We start from the raw sequence: 18,743 nt of genomic DNA, 5'->3' as shown, positions 1-18,743 counted from the left end.
GTTTTTGAACGTCTCAGAAGTTGAACATTTCGGTTTTCAAACACTGAATACGCCTCGGAAGTCGAACGGCTTCCTCTGAGTATTTATCAATTTCCTCAATTAAATTTGCACACCGCCCTTTGCGCCTTGGTTTCAAATGTTTCAGAAGTCGAATGGTCTTCTGGAATGGATTACGTTCGAAAACCAAAGTACCACTGTAATTGCATTCTTGTCTCTGTTAATGGTTAAGAAGATTGGACCTTTGGACCATTATAATTTAAAGCTGATGTACTCAACCTAACTCTTCTTCTGGTTCTACAGGTTGGAGACTATGTACTTGTAAGAGTTAGGAAACAATTGGGAGACGAGTATTATGTACCTGGTACTGTCATAGCAACCCCACTAAAATCTGATTTAGATGATAAAGTCTACACCATTTTGAAATACAACAACAAAAAGGTAAGATGGCAGGCGGACAGACCTTGAAAACTGCAGTGCCTTTTATTCTTGACACTAATAGCGTCTTTTCCTTTGGTGGAACCATAGAGCTTGGCTTACACCTTTTCTTCCTGTCGACTCTAGCTGACAGGAAAAATGAGCAATTAACATAAGAAATATATCTGATTAATAAGGACTCTCTTCATTCAGTTCCACTTTATTTTAATGTCGTTCTTACCACTCTGAAACTTCATCCTTAAAACAACCTATTAATCAACTCTTCTCTTGGCACCAATAACTGTTTTTCCATATGTTCTGCCGTGTTTCAAATTATTCTAGTAAGTTATCCTTTTATCCATTGTGTCTAATTTGTTTCCCCCTTTTAAAAAAATAAATAAATAAACCATTGCATTTTGGAAACTTGACTCTTTTTACTTCCACGTACAAGTTTCTTCATGTGAATGGTTGGTTTGACAAGATAAAAGCCGCTGAGTTTAAAGATGTGGTGATTTTGTTGCTGCAGGCATTCTGTGTACGAAATGGGCTTATTAAAATCAGCCATAGAAGGTATTCCTGTTCCTGCTGCTACATAAATATGACCCGAATGATGGATTATCTTGTGTGAGTATACTTGAATCCCATTTTCTCCTCCATTTCATAAATATGTATAGGTGTACACGTGTGTGTGAGATGAGGTAAATATCAAGCAATGCTACCGATACAAATCCTGGAATGATGACAGTAATAATGTTGATTCTGCAAAGCAAGAACAGCAGACCCAACCAAAATACCTCAGAGATATTAAATGACCTAGAGACAGACGGGCTGTGTGGTAGGAAGGGGTGCAGAGAGATAATAGGGCAATACCATTGTAACAAGAACTGGTGTGTGTGTGTTGATGTGTGAATGGAGATGTAAAAAGTATAACTGTTTAGAATTATTTATTACATTTATATGGCTCTCTTTGTCCAAAGATCACGGGGTGGTTTACAGTATAAAAACACAAAAATACATACCATAAAAAGAAACAAATACAGTGGTACCTCGCGTTACATATGCTTCAGGTTACAGACTCTGCTAACCCAGAAATAGTATCTCAGGTTAAGAACTTTGCTTCAGGATGAGAACATAAATTGTGCTCTGGCAGCTCAGTGACAGCGGGAGGCCACATTAGCTAAAGTGGTGTTTCAGGTTAAGAACAGTTTCAGGTTAAGAACGGACCTCTGGAATGAATTAAGTACTTAACCCGAGGTACCACTGTACAGCTAAAAGGCCATAGATTGTGTAATTAGCCAAAGCCTGGGTGAAGAGGCAGGTTTTTGCCTGCCGTCTAAAGACAAGTAATGAAGGTGCCAGGTGAGCCTCCCTGGGGAGAGCATTCCACAAACGGAGCCACTGCCGAAAAGGCCCATTCTCGTGTTGCCACCCTCTGGACTTCTTGCGGAGGGAGCACACAAAGAAAGGACTCAGATGATGATTGTGGGATCAAAACCAATGCTTTGAATTGGGCCTGGAAACCAACTGAAAGCCAGTGTAGTTGGGTCAGGGTTGGTGTTATATGCTCAAGCAGTCTTGCCCCATTGAGCCCCCTGGCCACTGAATTCGGCACCAGCTAAAGTTTCTGAACCATCTTCAGACGCAGCTGCACATATAGCGCATTTCAGTAATCTAACCTAGAGGTTACCAGGTCATAGAGAGTCTGCACAAACCGAGTATGTGAAGAATGGGAAATGGGTACAGGGGCAGAATTGCGATCAGATAACGCCTGGGAACTTTCACAAGTTTCTGCTTGTCATCTCACCTTGGAGAAAAAAACCATACCGGTTGCTGAAATCCTGTCTGCCTGCATTTAGCTAATCTGCTGCTTTGAATTAATCTAGACCAAACATAAAAGTTGTGAAGCATTTCCATAGAGCGGCTGAAGAGGCAGAGACTAAATGCATCTCTGCCGGAGGCGAATGGAAGAAGAAGGACAACAGAAAAGGAAGAGCAAAGAGCAGGAAGGATCTCTGCAAAGCATGGCCCTCTGATGAGCAGCTGGCTGCCCCCAGAAGGACAGTGAAAATAAGAGAAAGTAGTTTGTCGCCACCCTTTCATATCAAAGATGGATGCTCAGGTACAACAAGTAAACTAGAGCAGGAGTCCAGTGATGTTGTAAAGTCAGATATATCCAAAATGGAAAACTTGCATTAGGTCTATTTACTCTATATTTACTATAACTTTGCCTAGTGATTAGGATTCTGTACTTTGGTTGTTTCACAGCCCAAGGGTTGTTTTTAATCCTTGCCTTCTGTATCACGTTCCTAATCGAGATCTTCTCAGTTAGCCTAATAAGAGAGAAAATACAGACACTTGTCCCTGATCTTCCAGCATATTGTAGGAATGATACTTTCTCCAGGGATACAGTGCTTTGGAGTTTGGTTTGGTTTTTTTGCCATTCCTTGGCAAATACCCAAGTGACTACTACCTCCCTTGATATGCCATATTGGTCTCCAGGAAAACTGCCACCATTTTGTTCTGTTGAGCCACATTAAGAACTTCCTTGTTCTCTCTTTAAAAAACTAACCAAAACATTTTTATTGAAGGTTTTCAACATATTGTGCACAAAAATCCCAACACATTTATAACAAGCTAATAAAAAGCAACATATCTAGTAATAGTAATAATAATAATAATAATAATAATAATGGTGATGAAAAAGAAAATATAAAACTGAATACTCATTATCCGTAACAAACACAATTGTATAAAAAAGAGAAAGAAGAAAAGAACGGAGAAGAAATAACTGAAAAAACCCATTATCACATTATAGATATAATATATGAAAAAGGTTTTTTCCCAGTTATTTCTTCTCCATATGTGTGTGTGTGAGTGAGTGAGAGAGAGAGAGAGAGAGAGAAGAGAACAGACTAAAAAGAGAAATTTCTGCCTCCCTGACAATTATGCACTCCAGAATTGCTTTTACCCCTCTGCAGGATGTAACTTTACCCAGATTTCCCTCCCAAGCCTAACCTTTAACTTTTAGTCACCCAGACAGTGCAGTATGACCCTTCTTATGTCTTTCTAGTAATCCAAATTAATATTTCTCCAGTTTGTATGTAAAATTTCTTATAAAGTCCTTTTAACCTGTTCTAGCAATTTGTTGTTCTCAATGAATTGCCTTTCAAACTTTTTCTTTTTTTACTCAGTAAAAAGCAATAGTAATGTTGCACAACTCCCCTCGTTTGGGAAGGTTCCTGTCTCAGAACACAGGCATTTGTATCCCTCCTCCTTTGTGCTTTTATTATGTTGCTGTAATGTGGTGTTACTATAGACTTACCCCCCTATGTCTGATTCATACATGCACATTAATGGCACAGTGGGTTGAATCTAGTGCTACTGCTTCTCAGAGGAGACCCATTCACATTGATAGATACAACTAACTTAAGTCCACTAATTTCAGTGGGTCTACTCTTGAGTAGAATTTCATGGGATGCAACCCAGTGTCCCATTGTGCAGCTTGCAACTGAGCATGGGAAAAAGCCCAATAAATTATCTGATGTTTGAAAAGTCTGAAGCAATGATGCGATGAAGAGTTTTGGCAGATGTTTGATCTTTGTCGGCTCTTTTACACATGCTAGTCATCAAGGGGTGAACCTGGAATGTGTATTTCTGTCCCCTTTCTGAGAATGTGCTTCAGATATCAATGTGAATGTACTGACCCATATGCAAATTCGGTATATATATTGTATGTTGAATATCTCTTGCAAATCATGGTTTACTGTCAATACAGTACAATTTACATACGAAGGCTCCAATCCCACACATGCTTACCTGGAAGTAAGTCACATGAAACTAGTGGGGCTTACTTTTGAGTAGACCTCTGTAGGCTTGCAGCGTAAATCCCTTATACGTTGTTTCCAGCTGTTTCTGGACTACAGTTCCCATCATTCCTGATCCTGCTAGCTAGGGATGATGGGAGTTGTAGCCCAAAAAACAGCTGGAGACCCAAGTCTGGGAAACATTGCCTTATAATAGGTTCTCTGATAATGCATCCTATGGTAGCAGACCCTTTTCAACTCCCTCAATACTTTGGAAACGAAACAAGAAAAAGAAAAGTTAACGCATGATGTCTCGTGGTTTTGTTTGATCAATGTGTTAAATAATCTGCATTGCTGGATGATAAAGCGACTATGCCTTCGTATTATCCGAGGCTGATCTCCCACATTCATGCAGTGGCTCAGGTTGCACATAATGCTAAGCCAAACTATGGCTTAGCACAAACATGCAGGATCGCTGTGAGCGAAGTCGTGGTAGCATGTCGTCTGAATCCACAGGACAGCAACAGAATAAGAAGCAAAGTGGCCTCAGCCTCCTCTCTCAGAACCCGCACGCTAAGCCATAATTTGGTTTAGCATTATGTATGACGATCAGCAAATAATTGACAGTGCCTGCACAGTCTTCATTTCTTTAGTAGCAAGCCAGAGTTTCCATGCTGAATGGTGACGGTGCCTTTCTTAAAGATAAGCACTGATTGCTAGTTTTGAATTTTCTGTGAAAGTGTTGAATGAAATAGAATTTTAAATCCTAAGTCCGCAGACCAAATGGACTCTTATCTAAAGTAGACCTTGATTAAATGTGTGCAGCTTCCATTTATTTGAATAAATACTCATCTCCTGTCTAGAAAATAATGTCTAGCACGGTTATTGTTAGAATTGTCTCCTTATATTGTATTGTCCACCTTGTTTCGGGATAGTTTAGACCTCTTCCATACTTAAATCTTTGTTAACATAAATCACTGTTACCTTCATTAATGTATGGTGTATGTTGTAAATCTTAAAACATGACTTTAATAAAACATGATTTCCTTGTGCATCCATTGGCATGGTTACTTTCTAACAGATTTTATGTGCAGCTGTTTTTATGGATTTCATTTTTTTTCAGATTCCAGATACCTTTGCTTCCCTTTCCTCCAGTTTTCCTTTAAAAAGCACACATAAGATCCATTTTTCAAAGTCTGGTTTGCCAAACTCATGTTGCCCTCTGACCACAGGGGAAAGATCCTGCCTTCTGCAGAAACATGGTTATTTCCATAAGGTGGTTGCAGAGGAAAATCTCTTGTGATGAAATGAAAACGGTTGAATTAAGGCAGCAAATGTCGTGACCTCCAAATGTTGATCCACTTCAATTCGGAGAAGCTGTATTTTTGGGGAAGCTGGCGATTTTAAATGCCGCTCACATTTTCTTCACAAGCTTTTCCAACAGAAAAAAGAGTCATTTTTATTTTATTAAAATAAACGAGCAAATACATTGGGGGGAAATACGAGAGCAACAGAACTCATCACCAGCAATAAAGCAAAACATAAAAAGCAGCCCCTATTTAAACCAATGGTGCTTACATGAGCCATTTTTTAAATTGCAACCATTCACATAACTACAAATGAGAATGAAGCTCCACACATGCACACCTTTGCTTGCATGACGAAGCTCCGTATTCCATCAGTCTCTTACGGCAGGTCAGGCAGCTTTGCAGCCATTAATGTCGTCTCCTTCCCTCATATCTATTCACTGCTGTACAGTCCAGGTGCCTTTTATGTTTTCCTGTGCAGCTTGTAATGAGTTCTGTTGCTCTTACATCTCCTCTAACAGGCCGGGGGGGGGGGGATTGTTTTGTTTAATCTCACCGATCTTTGCCTTTTCTTCCACCTTTTTTTTCCTGCCAGCACCTACTTATCGTGGCTTACCACGTCCTCATTCTTCACGAGGTAGAAAGCCGTGGCTGCCTTCAAATGCTTCTGAGTTTAGGATAACTAAGGCCCTCCGGAGCTCTGGTGCTCCTTTGCGCCAGCAGAGCACCCCTCAACTTGTTAGGACGGCTGCCACCAGCAGCAGCAGCGAGACCAGCATTTCGAGCATCGAGAAGGTGGAAGAGCTGGCAAGACGGCTTCAGCAGTACCACATCACGCAAAGGAAAAACAGCCTTGCCATTTAGTTGTAAATAAAGACTACAAGTTGTGAACAGGGGAGCAGGGAGGGGAAGGGTCTAGTTGCCAGTTATGAAACCGTATTATATCAACCCCAAATAAACCATTTAATTTGATATTAAACTTTTTAATATTAAAATTGTGCAGCATCACAAGATCTTTATAAGGAGATCTTTGAAAATCTGGCTGTGCGGTTAAAAAACGACGAGGAGGCAGACGAAAGGAACCACATTGGCACGTGCCTAAACTTGGTACGGAGAACAGATGCCCTGTTGTCTGCCTGGATAGTGCAGTTGGTTAGAGTGTGGTGCTGATCATCCCAAGGTTGCAGGTTTGATCCCCATTTGGGACAGCTGCATATTCCTGCATTGCAGGGGGTTGGGCTAGATGATCTTCAGGGTGCCGTCCAACTCTATGATTCTAGGAATATGATGTGCAGTTGTAGATAGGATGCACTTTATGGGTGATTCCAGGTGTATGTCAGTGTCATGTTAGAGCCTGGATTCTGATGAACCATCCCATGATGGTGTTTGTCTTGTGTATCCTCCTTCCCTGAAAGAATCTGAAGCCAGGGTGGTGGTACAGAAAGAATGCATGAGCAAAGGAATAAGGAAGGATCAAAACCACTTTTCCAGTGCCCTATTTGTGCAGTTATGCGGATGACTTCTGCTTGAGGTGGCCTCTGCTAAAAGGGACTGTCATCGGGCTAGCTCAGGTAGACATCCTTTAGGTTTCTAGATGTATGATGGAAGAGTTGTGGTTGTTGTAAAGGCATAGCTGTCAAGCGTCCCTTATTTGGAGAGACAGTCCCTTATCCCAGCGCCATGTCCCACTGCTGTCCCTTATTGAGGGATGTCCCTTAAATTTCCCGGGTTTCAAAGGAAGCAGCTCCTCTCCCTCCCTGCCAGACAGGGATGAGGGAGGCTCCAACTGTGTTGCTTGGCTGCCTGGCCCGCCCCCCTCCGGCCTCCACTCACCAGCCTCGGCCCCCGGGAACCCCTCCCTGCCGGGACTGGTGGGAGCCTCGGGCCCTTCCGCCACCATCCTCCTTGCGGCCGCCGAACTGAGCGCCTCTGCCTGGGGCCTCCCCTCTGCCCATCACCGCTGCTCCCGCTCCCGCTAGGCTGTACTGCGGCTGTGCCGCCGAAGGACCCAAATGAGATGGGCAGCCTGGCATGGTCTATGAATTGATGAGGAGCCTTGAGAGGACAGCAAGGGCAACCATAGAGAAAGCAGTTCAGAGAAAGGAGGAAGAGGAGGCGGAGGCGCGGGCAGGTGTTCCAAGGGCTACAAGAGAAGGACCGCAAGCGCTTCTCCTATAGATTTGTAATGGTAGATTAGCATAGATGGTCTGATCTGCAGGTTTACTTCGGGCGCTATTTCCCCCCCCCCCCACCCCACCTGATGGAATTGAGAGCTGCAGATGGAGCATGAGAGAAAAGATACAGAACTGCAGCAGCATCTTCGTAGCTTGGACTTCGTTTTGCGCGAAAAGTGGTTGCTGCTTGTAGTTATTTAATTGCAGTGTTTCATCGGCCAGTGTCTTGAGCAGCAACCTCTGGAAACGAAGGGCTAAAAACCGGCGCTGCTCTCCAAAATTATCTGGTCCCTTTTAACTAGTTGACTAAAATCCCTTATTTTGGATGCTGGTCCCTTATTTTCAAGGCTGCTGGTCCCTTATTTTCAAATCTGTAAGTTGACAGCTATGTGTAAAGGACAGGTTCTTAATCTTAGAATAATGGAGTATTAATATTTCCCCCCAGTCTCTTCAGAATTATGATTCTGCTAGTTGCCCCATTCTTCTTAAAGGACTGGGAAGATATTGGAAGATAGGTCATTACATCTTCAAATAATGTGACACTTCCTCTGTTGCTTAAGTTAGAAACACCTGTTCGTTTATACTGACATTTATATTCCCCTTTTCCTCCAAGGACCTTAAGGTGGTGCACACAGTTCTTCACCCCTCTTATTTTTATTTAACAACTCTGTGAGGAAGGTTAGGTTGAGAGACTGTGACTGACTCCAGGTCACCCAGTGAGATTTATGGCTGAGTGGAAATTTGATCCCTGGTCTCCCAGGTTACCTACTCTAGCACTCTAACCAACACACTGGTTCTGTTGCATATCTTGTCCATTCAGATTTGCATTCAGCAATTACTTTGAAGTGAGAATCTGCCCCACGTGCCCCTTGTGGGTGATATTGATCTCCAGTCAGCACAACCTAACTACAGCAGGATCATGTGTATTTCCTAAAACACCAACATGCCAGTTATATCAGGGCAGGATTGGGGAGAGTCTCAATGATATTTTCATAGATCATCTGGGGTAGGTAAAGGTAAATGACCCCTGAAAGGTTAAGTCCAGTCAAAGGCGACTATGGGGTTGTGGTGCTCACCTCGCTTTCAGGCCAAGGGAGCCGGCGCTTGTCCACAGACAGCTTTCCGGGTCATGTGACCAGCATGACTAAACCGCTTCTGGCGCAACAGGACACCGTGACGGAAACCAGAGTGCACAGAAACGCTATTTACCTTCCCGCTGCAGCGGTACCTGTTTATCTACTTGCATTGGCATGCTTTTGGACTGCTAGGTTGGTAGGAGCTGGGACAGAGCAACAGGAGCTCAGCCCGTCGTGGGGATTGAACCTTCCGATTCGCAAGCCCAAGAGGCTCAGTAGTTTAGACCACAGTGCCACCTGCGTCCCTGTCATCTGGGGTACCAGAATCTATTGATGAAATTAATAAATGGCAGCATTTAGATAATATTTGGGATATGATGGAAAAATACAAATTGCAGAACTGTGCCAGAGAAGAAATTCCTAGGTTAGCTTATGCAAACCAGCCTGAGTGCAGAGCTGTTGAGAAACAATGGGGAACCATTGGCAATACAAAATGAAGGCCATTGGCGATACAAAAAAGCTATCCTTCCTCCCCGCCCCTCAAAGGAGTGGACAAAGAAAAGAGATTTGGAAGGTTGCCAAGGCAATTGAGGGGGACGTGGTGTCACAGGAAAATGTGTCCCTTTTGAAAGCTTAAAAGTGTTCTGGGAACAAGAAGGAGGAAGTAGGCAGAACCATCTTGGCTCTAACTGAAGGAGGCTGCAGCAAGAGAGTGAGAGCCATTATTGCGGCCTTGAACCTGCTAAAGCTCTGCCAGGGATGATGAGAGACACTGTTAGGGTATAATGTTCTGCACCGTCTCCCTTGAAGACTTTAGGTGTAAATAAAACCTATTTTTTGACAACACTAGCCTCGACTGTTCCTCGATTTTACCGACGGAAACACAACCATTGGTGAGTTACTGGAACCCCCAGGAATCTTGTTAGTGCTCAGCAGAGATTGGGGGTGGCACGCAACCTCCGAAAAAATATTATGCCCTTGACACAAAGTTATGTATTGTCATATGTCAGGGGAAGAACACAACACAGGGTTTTTGGTGACAGCCACTCCCTGTGTAATACTGTTCTCCACTCTGGAAAAACTGAACGAGATCCTGAGCAGCTTTGACCAGTTTGAAATGGAAAATTGTTAAGTACCTGAGACCTAACAAGCTTCATGTTTGTGCCCATTGTGAACTCAAGAGTGTTGTCCAAGCCAGGCATGAACAACTCAGTTTCATCATAATGTACAGGTAAGTACTAACTTTAATCTCAAAATGTTTTAGTGATGCTGCTGGTCTCCTTCCTTTGTGCCGTGAAGAAATACAGTAGGGATTAACTGATCTCCCATGAGACAATCTGGGTCAAGTTTTGTGCTCTGATTTCCCTGTTCTCAATATTGCAGTTACTGCTTCCAAGCTTCGCTATGCAGGTTTCAGATTTTTTGACTGTCGAAAGGCCTGTTTCCCATAGATGGCAATTGTCTGTGTAAAATACGGACAGCCCTAGAGGCTGTGAAGTCTCTCTCTGTCTTTAGTGGAAGCTGCACTGCCACCCCTCATTTGACATTCCAAAAGGCATCAGGCAGATTAGTGGCAATCTCATGGCAGGCTGCTAATCTTAAAACAGGAGAGGGAGGGAGGGAGAGGCTTAAGCAGGGCATGCACTGCCTGAATAAAAGTGAGGAAAACAGGGATGAAATTGACGCCCAAAGTTGGAAAAGACAAAGGAAGTCTCCAAACTACCATTGCATTGTCTAAAATGTGGCAGTACTAAAGAGAAGCCCTGGACTTTGAATCTGTGCAGGTTTGGCCCAGCTAATTGGGTTGGCCTGTTGGCTTCAATGGGGCCCCTCAGCTGTATTGTTATATAGCATATATATAATGGCATGGCCCTCTCTATATTTTTTGGACTCCAGCTCCCATCATCCCTGATCATTGACCATGCTGACTAGGGCTGATGGGAATTGTAGTCCAACAGCATCTGGAGGACCATAGATTCCCCACCTCTGACCTAAGTGGTGGTGCAACCCATCCTAAATGATTAGGACTGGGTTGCCACATCTGTTAGATCTTCTATAATTTTAGTATTGACTGGGTTGTCAAAATTGGTTAGAATATTGGAGAGACTCAGTTTAAAATGAAGAAAAGTCCTCCTGTATTAGACAAATGGCCTGCCTAGTTAAATTTCACAGGATGGCTGTGCTTGCATTCATGTAGGGTTCCAAAATCAATGTGTGATTTTGGTAGGTTTGCCTTTAAATGCAAACTGAATTTAATCCCCTCACTCTGTTCTACTCTGCCCTTAGTTTTTGGCCCCTTTGAGGTGGGGTCTACAACACCCCTTATCAGAAGTCTACGAATTTGCATGGTTTGCCATTTTTATAATCTGAAAATAAGTTCTCTTGTTCATTCGCACACCTTGATTGAATAATGTCTGGTTACATTTTGCCTGGCACAGTGCAGGCAAAAAAATAATAATTGGCTGAAATTTCAGCTGCTCTTCCGCATGAGAGGCATATTGACTCTCTTTACTGCATCCTTAGGTGAACCACTCAAAGACACAGGTGAGAGGCTAATCCACATGCCATCACTCTGAAGCAAGTCCCATGGAGTTCACAGGGAGGAAGGGATGACCCATTGAGATATTTCTCTCATTGTTGAAATGAATGGGAGAGTTGTGTTATTGTGCAACAGCTGCTATTCATGTCAATGGGCTTAATTTCTGGAGGACTGTGAATAGTTTTTTCTGTGTTATGGCATTTCCAAAGAAATGATTCATTTAATTAGGAGTCATTTCTCTTTCTGTCCACACAAACCATGTTTGCTATTACATTTTGTTTTAATCTTTTCACGATACTTTCTGTTTGTCCCAGCCGGTCTTATCTGGAAGCCACCTGATGCCTAATTCTATAGTCCTTCACAAAGAGCTTGAGGAGTTCAGCAATTATAGCTTTTCATTTCTTCCCAGAGCGAGAACTAAGTGCAAAGTGTGCCTCTCAATTAACTTTCCTTAATGTCACGCGGAGCTCCTTGTGGTGTGCTCCTTCCGTGGCAAATTGCAGTTCTTTGTCCTGCATGTTACTGCTGTGGCAAATGTCTTTGAGGAAGTAATTGTATGCACTTGGCCAAAGCAATCCTAAACACCAGCTGTGCCAAAGGGAAGACAGTTTGCTGAGTTATAAGAATAAACATCACTCACTTGGTCAAGGGGGGGGGTAAAAGTTATGAACCCTCAGGCCTCTGAGGCTCTCCTACTTTTCCCACTATATGTGCCTTTACCTTGTTGTTGTTGTTTAGTCGTTTAGTCGTGTCCGACTCTTCGTGGCCCCATGGATCAGAGCACGCCAGGCACTCGTGTCTTGCACTGCCTCCCACAGTTTGGTCAAACTCATGTTAATAGCTTCAAGAACACTATCCAACCATCTCGTCCTCTGTCGTCCCCTTCTCCTTGTGCCCTCCATCTTTCCCAACATCAGGGTCTTTTCCAGGGGGTCTTCTCTTCTCATGAGATGGCCAAAGTATTGGAGCATGAGCTTCAGAATCTGTCCTTCCAGTGAGCACTCAGGGCTGACTTCCTTAAGAATCGATAGGTTTGATCTTCTTGCAGTCCATGGGACTCTCAAGAGTCTCCTCCAGCACCATAATTCAAAAGCATCAATTCTTCGGTGATCAGCCTTCTTTATGGTCCAGCTCTCACTTCCATACATCACTACTGGGAAAACCAGTAGCCTTTACCTTATGATTATACATAAATGACTTCTGTATATCTACGTATGTATCCCTAATAAATATACGATCTACGCCTCCCATAAAATGTTTGTAAATTGTATCTCTATGTCCTCAATATTTCCTTACGTCATGTATCTTTAAAGCAAGTTTGGCTATGTGTTGCAATGCTGGTTCCCTTCAAATATTTACATAAACTCATCTGTCTCAGACAAAAGGGTTTTATTAGGATAAATAAAGGCTCACGAGTCAAGTCACTGATATACATGCAAACGCAGCCCCCCCCCCCCAAATCCTGTCAAATATATTCCTCGAGGAAATCCTGTCAGATGACCTCTTCACTTAGCCCGCTCAGGGCAGTTCCGTGGTGCCTGTAGATAAAGGAAAAACATCGTCATTAGCGGAACAATCAAGAACAGGAACCAGCCCCAAACCCTTTATGTACACCTAAGCACAACAATGACATACATTATCACAACCTTTCCCCTCCCTTCGGATACCCTGCTTATCTGCTGTAATCCCCTCTCCGCAAACGTATGATAATGTCTGTTCTACTGACCTGTATTGTAACCAAAATGTATAAATGTCCAGAGATTCTTTTGTTCGGGGTTCTCTCTCAGTTGCCTGTCACACGAGTGGGAACCTTGTTGCCAACAGTCCTGTATTCAATAAAGATCAGGCTTATAGCCGCTTGGCTTTCGTACATCCTGGTCTGGTCTCTGTTTATTTCCCAACCGGTTTGAGCCTCAAATGTGCTCTTTCCGAAGGTCCAGCCTTTCCCAAGAAGCTGAACCCCTTGAAGGGGCCCCATTTTTATTCTTATTTCAGCTGCTATATCAGCAGAACAGCTGCTATATCCTATAGAACGATGCACAGCCTGGGAGGCAGTGGACGCTGGTCCATTAGAGCAAATGCCCAAGCAGCCTCATCTGCCTGCCATATTGCATACAAACGGCAAGGAGGTGGCTTTTCCTATCAATGGCTTTGGCTGCACCTGTTGCTAGTCTCCCTGCCTTCTCTCCTACAGTTCCCAATGGGCACCAGCCACTGCTGCTGGGAGAGGGCAAGGAACACTGAACCTCCAAAATACAGACCCAGTGTAAAAATGGCAGCCACATCTTTGCTTCCTTGGAACTCTGCCCACCAACTGGGATGGATTTCTGTTTGCTGTAAACTGCTTCGAAGCCTATTTTGGCATTAATAATAATGCTGATAATTAATAATTAAAGTTGCGCATCATCAGAATGTGGAACCAAGATGCATCTGAAGTAGCCAGTAGCAGGCACTCTTATCAGTGCAACATGTTCTAGTGTGGCATTAGCAGACACGGCTGTTGGGGCAGCAGCTGTCTCTTGGACGCGTAGGTAATGCCAACTTCTTGACAGCCCTGCAGTCATTAACAATCCCATGACACTCATGATGTGGTGGGATTAACCTCAGTGCCCTGGCTGAATGCCAGTTCAGGTATTAAGGTCCTGCTGTTTCAATTAGATCCACCGTTCTATCCAATTTTCTCTACCAAATTGTTACACCGTTGTGATTCTTTTCCAATGCTTAGTAGCTCCTTCAGTCTATAGGAGACCACCTTTTGTGGTTTTGGGAGATGTTCCATCTCTGTTGCATCTTTTATAATTGCTCCAGTTGCACAAGGCTTTTCTGCAGCATTGCTCTGCCAATGGTGTCTTATTTATGTTTGCTGAGCATGGTTACATCACTGGCAGAGTGATGCTGCAGAAGAGCCTTCTGCAACTGGAGCAATTATAAAAGATGCAATGGAGATAGAAGCCATTTATCGGGGTCTCTTGTTAAGAACTTTTCAGAGAGAGGACCTTTAGTCAGTGGCAGAGCGTATGTCCAAGATCTTCAGGATCAGGAAGCAACTGATGTGAAAGTTCTCTGCCTGAGACCCTGGAGAGCCCAAAGTAGAGAATATTGAGCTAGAAAGACAAAATACTTAGACCAGGCATTTTCCTAGGATGTTGTGGGGTCTTCCAGGTAGTATCTTCCAAGTCTAGTATTTATGGAATTTCTACCCCCTGCAAACTTGCCCCAGTCTTGCTCCACCCCCTTAATAAACAAGGCAGCCCTAAAGATCAACAAGGAAGCATTTGCTGGAATGTGAAAGCTAATCCAAGTGCAGGTGAGCAGCTTTTGTTTGTGAGGGACAGGTTTGAGCCTTGAGTCAAGAGACTTACCGTAAGTCTGCAGCCAAGGAGCCTGGTGAGGTGTGTGCATGATGGCAAATGCTAAAATAAATGCAAAAAAATAGGGAGCATATAGAAACTCAGCAGAGTGCAGTTGCAAAATGTCTTTTTTTCTTTTTGCCAATCAGTTTCCAGCGACTGCTGTTGCTTTAACTAAAATTTCAAAGAATAACATTTGGAATTAAAAGATAGGAGAGACACTTCATAGCAGAGAACACCTCACCAAAATGAGGACGAACCATTCCCTGCTCCCCAAGAAATTAGAATTGCAGCAGCAGCAGCAGCAGCAGCAGCAGCAGCAGCAGCAGCAAAAAGATCCATCAAAAACTGACCAGTAGTGCTATACCAGGGAAGTAGCCAATGAAAAGTCACTCATCTTCATCCTGGGACTCTTATGATGGGCTGATCCAGGGACTGCATACAATGTGCAGCTTTATTCCTCCCTGCTCATTCAAAGACTGTGTGTGTGGAACACACACACACACACACACACACCACCTGCCAGGAGCATCGCTGCAGCTTACCTGGAAGGGCCTGAGAATTACATGGAATTCTGGGTTGCAAATAAAGGTTCTCAAACCAATATGTTGGTTTTTGAGTAAGAAATATTGAGTAAGAAATATAGGAAAGGAACCATGAATCACTGGAGAGTGCTTTTTGTTATTAATAATAAAGTCAAATGTTTCTCTGCCCATAGAGCATTTCTCCCAGAATTTCCTGGGTGGCGTACTTCCCTTGAAAGGTAATTGATACAACAGAATACCAGCATATTTATTCGGCGGCAAGGAGCACTTGTCATTATTCCTCCAGCCCCTACAAGTTATAACAATCTGTTTTATAATCACTTGGGACTGTGCTGTGTAATTATATGCTTAAACTGAATCCAACTACATCAGCTCAGATGTATTGGATCTGATGATCTAGTCAAGTAATATATTTATGTTAATCTGCTTAGCTGCATTCATCAGCCTACAAGCTACTTTCTTTTTATCTTTAACTATGCACCCGTTTATCAAGTAGGTGCCCTGTCCTCCTACATTATGGAGGGAGGATTGTTCTAAGTTAGATAGTTAACTGAAGCCATTGCAATCAACATATTTTTATGCCTATTTCCTCTGCTGCCGCCTTGCATTTATATCAATGGCCCACGCTTTATTATAAGCATGGTACAAAATTTACCTTCGGTGTAAGTCTATTCATTAAACATTAACAGCTTTGTAGAGCAACGGTGCATAGCCGCTTAGAGGTCCTTCCACAAACTGTATATGAAATGGTTTGCACCTTTTGCTGTTGCAGTTGTTCATTCAGTAGACAGGAGCGGGAGTCAGGAGCAAGTTGGCAATAAATCACATGCAGTCAGTGAAGCTAACTCTTTATTCCAGGAAATGCAGCAAACTCTAGTGAGCACAGCAACATGTGCCGGTAGATCTTGCCGGCTGCAATTTGGTGCACGGTACACAGAGACATCCAATCATGCAAGAAAAGAGCTGGTGTCATGGACTGTCTGGATGCAGAGGAGTAGTGGGAAGTACCAGCTGGGAAGCCCCCAAGGGAAGAAGGCTCAGAGTTAGGGGGTTGGTGGTGGGACGGTGATGAGTGGTCAGAGGGAGAAGAGGGAGCAGACTGGGAGGAGGAGGTGTTGGAAGCTGAAGCGGTAACAGGGCTTAGTGAGCAGGAAGGGGCTGTGGTGGAGAGCAATCCAGACTCAGAGGCAGAAGTGGAGGCTGGAGAGAAGGGGCACCAAGAGGTAGAGAGGTTGAAGAAGCCAGTCAGTCTTCCCCTCTTGGGGTGCCCAGTTCCACTCCCCTGTGGTCTCCCAGAAGACAAAGAGGTATAAAGAGGGAAGAGCAAAGACAGACCAGATTGCTTAGGAAGGACCTGGAGGAGGAAGAGGAGGAGGAGAAGAAGAAAAAGAGTTTGGATTTGATATCCCGCTTTATCACTACCCGAAGGAGTCTCAAAGCGGCTAATATTCTCCTTTCCCGTCCTCCCTCACAACAAACACTCTGTGAGGTGAGTGGGGCTGAGAGACTTCAAAGAAGTGTAACTAGCCTAAGGTCATCCAGCAGCTGCATGTGGAGGAGTGGGGACACGAACCCAGTTCACCAGATTACGAGTCTACCGCTCTTAACCACTACACCACACTGGCTCTCTAAGGAGGTGGCTTAGGAAACTGTGGAGAGGTGGGGACCTTCAGTCTTCACAACTGCCTCGTTGGAGCAAGATCTACTGGGAGGAGCTGCTGGGCTCACTAGGTCTCCTAAGCTGTTTGTTTCTTTGAATAAAGAGTTGACTTTACTGAGGCCATGTGAGTTATTACTGACCTGCCCCTGATACCTTCCTCTAGCATAAGTTCGCCTTTAAAATTGAACTGAATTTAATTTATCCACCATCCCTAGGTGGACAAGGATTAACCAAGACTGTGGGGGTTGTGGGTTGTGTTTATGTGTGTCATCAAGAAGCACCCTTACTTTGGATACTCATGGTATCCAGGGCATTCTTACTGTAATAGCAGCTTGATACAAAAGCTATTCCAAAAAATCCAGGGACAGAAGAAATCATTTATTCAGCTTGTGATCATTTGCCCTTTTCTCATCTCTAGCTATGACCAACCTCCTTGATCTATGCAGTCAAGAAAGTGCCTTATAGCTCCTTCTAATGGTAAATTGAATTTCTCACTTAATACAGTTAAAACTGTCACGGTCTATTTTGACTCGGACAGGGATGCCCTTCACGGCTTCAGAAGAAATCGAATCATTGAGTTTTATTGATTGTTACATGGATATTATCTTTCAAGGTTCTAGTAGTATTGACAAACAGAGGGCAGATTTACGTAGTCCCAAGTGTAACTTGGTAAATCCAATCAAATTTAATTTAGATGGTCCAAGTACACAGTTTGCTATGCAATCCAATATATGTTTACTGAAAATCAGGTCCCATTCTGTTCTGTGGGGCTTACTCCCTAGTAAATTACATTCAGGATTGAAGGCTATGTGTTAAAAATTCCAGTCAGCCAACCAGACAAGAAGAAAATCTTCCCAAGCCATGTCGAGAAAATTTGTCTTTCTACAACCCAGAGGTATATACATTTTATGTAATTAAAAAGCAAAACAATCAATTTAGGGGATAAGGAATTATCACCAATTATGGCTTTGATTTACCTAAGAAAACAGATACAAGTTCATTTCTGTATCATTAGTCTAATGGACTGGGCTGGGGAAAGGATTGGAAGAGGCATTTTCTAAAACTAACAGACTTAGAGAAACTGAGTTTTGGAGCTCTTGAGTTCAGAACCAGGAGTGCAATAAAGAAATGATAGCTAATTTTAAAACTTTTCAGATATTCTCTGCATTAATGGAGAAGATAGTATTGCAATCAGGAGAGTCCTTTTTTCTAGACACTTCAGTAGGAAAAGTGGCCTGCTTTTGTATTTATTTTAATAAAAGAAATAGTGTTTAATTCAATGTTTCAGAAATTGTTTTAAAAACCTGGTAGTGGTGGTTTGTCAGATGCCAGAATGCCACATCAATTTATAATATGGAGCAAATGTTAAATTGGCTATCAAACTATAAAATATCATTTTTCAGACACTCATATGCTAATTTTATTCAGTCTTGAGCATTAATTAGAATGAGTTTGAATATAAAGGCATGAATCATCTATTGGAAACAGAAATAGCACTTCCAGATTTGATTTTCAAGTGGTGACCATCACAGATTGGAGCGGGGTCAACGAATCAGGCACAGAGTGTCTGGCTAAGGTCTAGTTAAACATCGCTGAGCCTTAAGGCTACTTTCCCCTTGATTTCTACTTCCTCAGTAACACTGCAATTTCTTCATAATATAATGTCCAAAGTACTGGTGGATCTCATGCATATTTTCATCTGCAACCTATACTACCTAACTGTTGTTAGCCGCTCTGAGCCCGGCTTCGGCTGGGGAGGGCGGGATATAAATTATTATTATTATTATTATTATTATTATTATTATTATATACTGAAAGTACGGAGCAGGCAACTCTGAGGAATGCTTTGTACCTGGCAGTAGAAGGGAAAGATCT

The 18,743-nt window shown here is 43.0% G+C and overlaps 1 protein-coding gene across 3 annotated transcripts in view; it reads left to right on the top strand.

The window, feature by feature from the left end:
* VWA3B (von Willebrand factor A domain containing 3B) overlaps window positions 1-6,503 on the top strand; it is an 82,933-nt gene extending 76,430 nt beyond the window's left edge. For all 3 annotated transcript variants that reach the window (XM_079972431.1, XM_079972430.1, XM_079972432.1), the window contains 4 exons: window positions 301-438; window positions 941-1,038; window positions 2,298-2,533; window positions 6,120-6,503. In XM_079972431.1, coding sequence (XP_079828557.1) covers window positions 301-438; window positions 941-1,038; window positions 2,298-2,533; window positions 6,120-6,388 — 741 coding nt within the window. In that variant the 3' untranslated portion in view covers window positions 6,389-6,503. The remainder of the gene's footprint in view (window positions 1-300; window positions 439-940; window positions 1,039-2,297; window positions 2,534-6,119) is intronic.
* Window positions 6,504-18,743: the final 12,240 nt, after the last annotated feature.

The sequence above is a fragment of the Podarcis cretensis genome, assembly GCF_951804945.1.
Source record: "Podarcis cretensis genome assembly, chromosome: 4".
NCBI lineage: Eukaryota > Metazoa > Chordata > Lepidosauria > Squamata > Lacertidae > Podarcis > Podarcis cretensis.
Note: the sequence above shows the minus strand (reverse complement) of the source record. Positions and strands in the feature narration are given on the sequence as shown.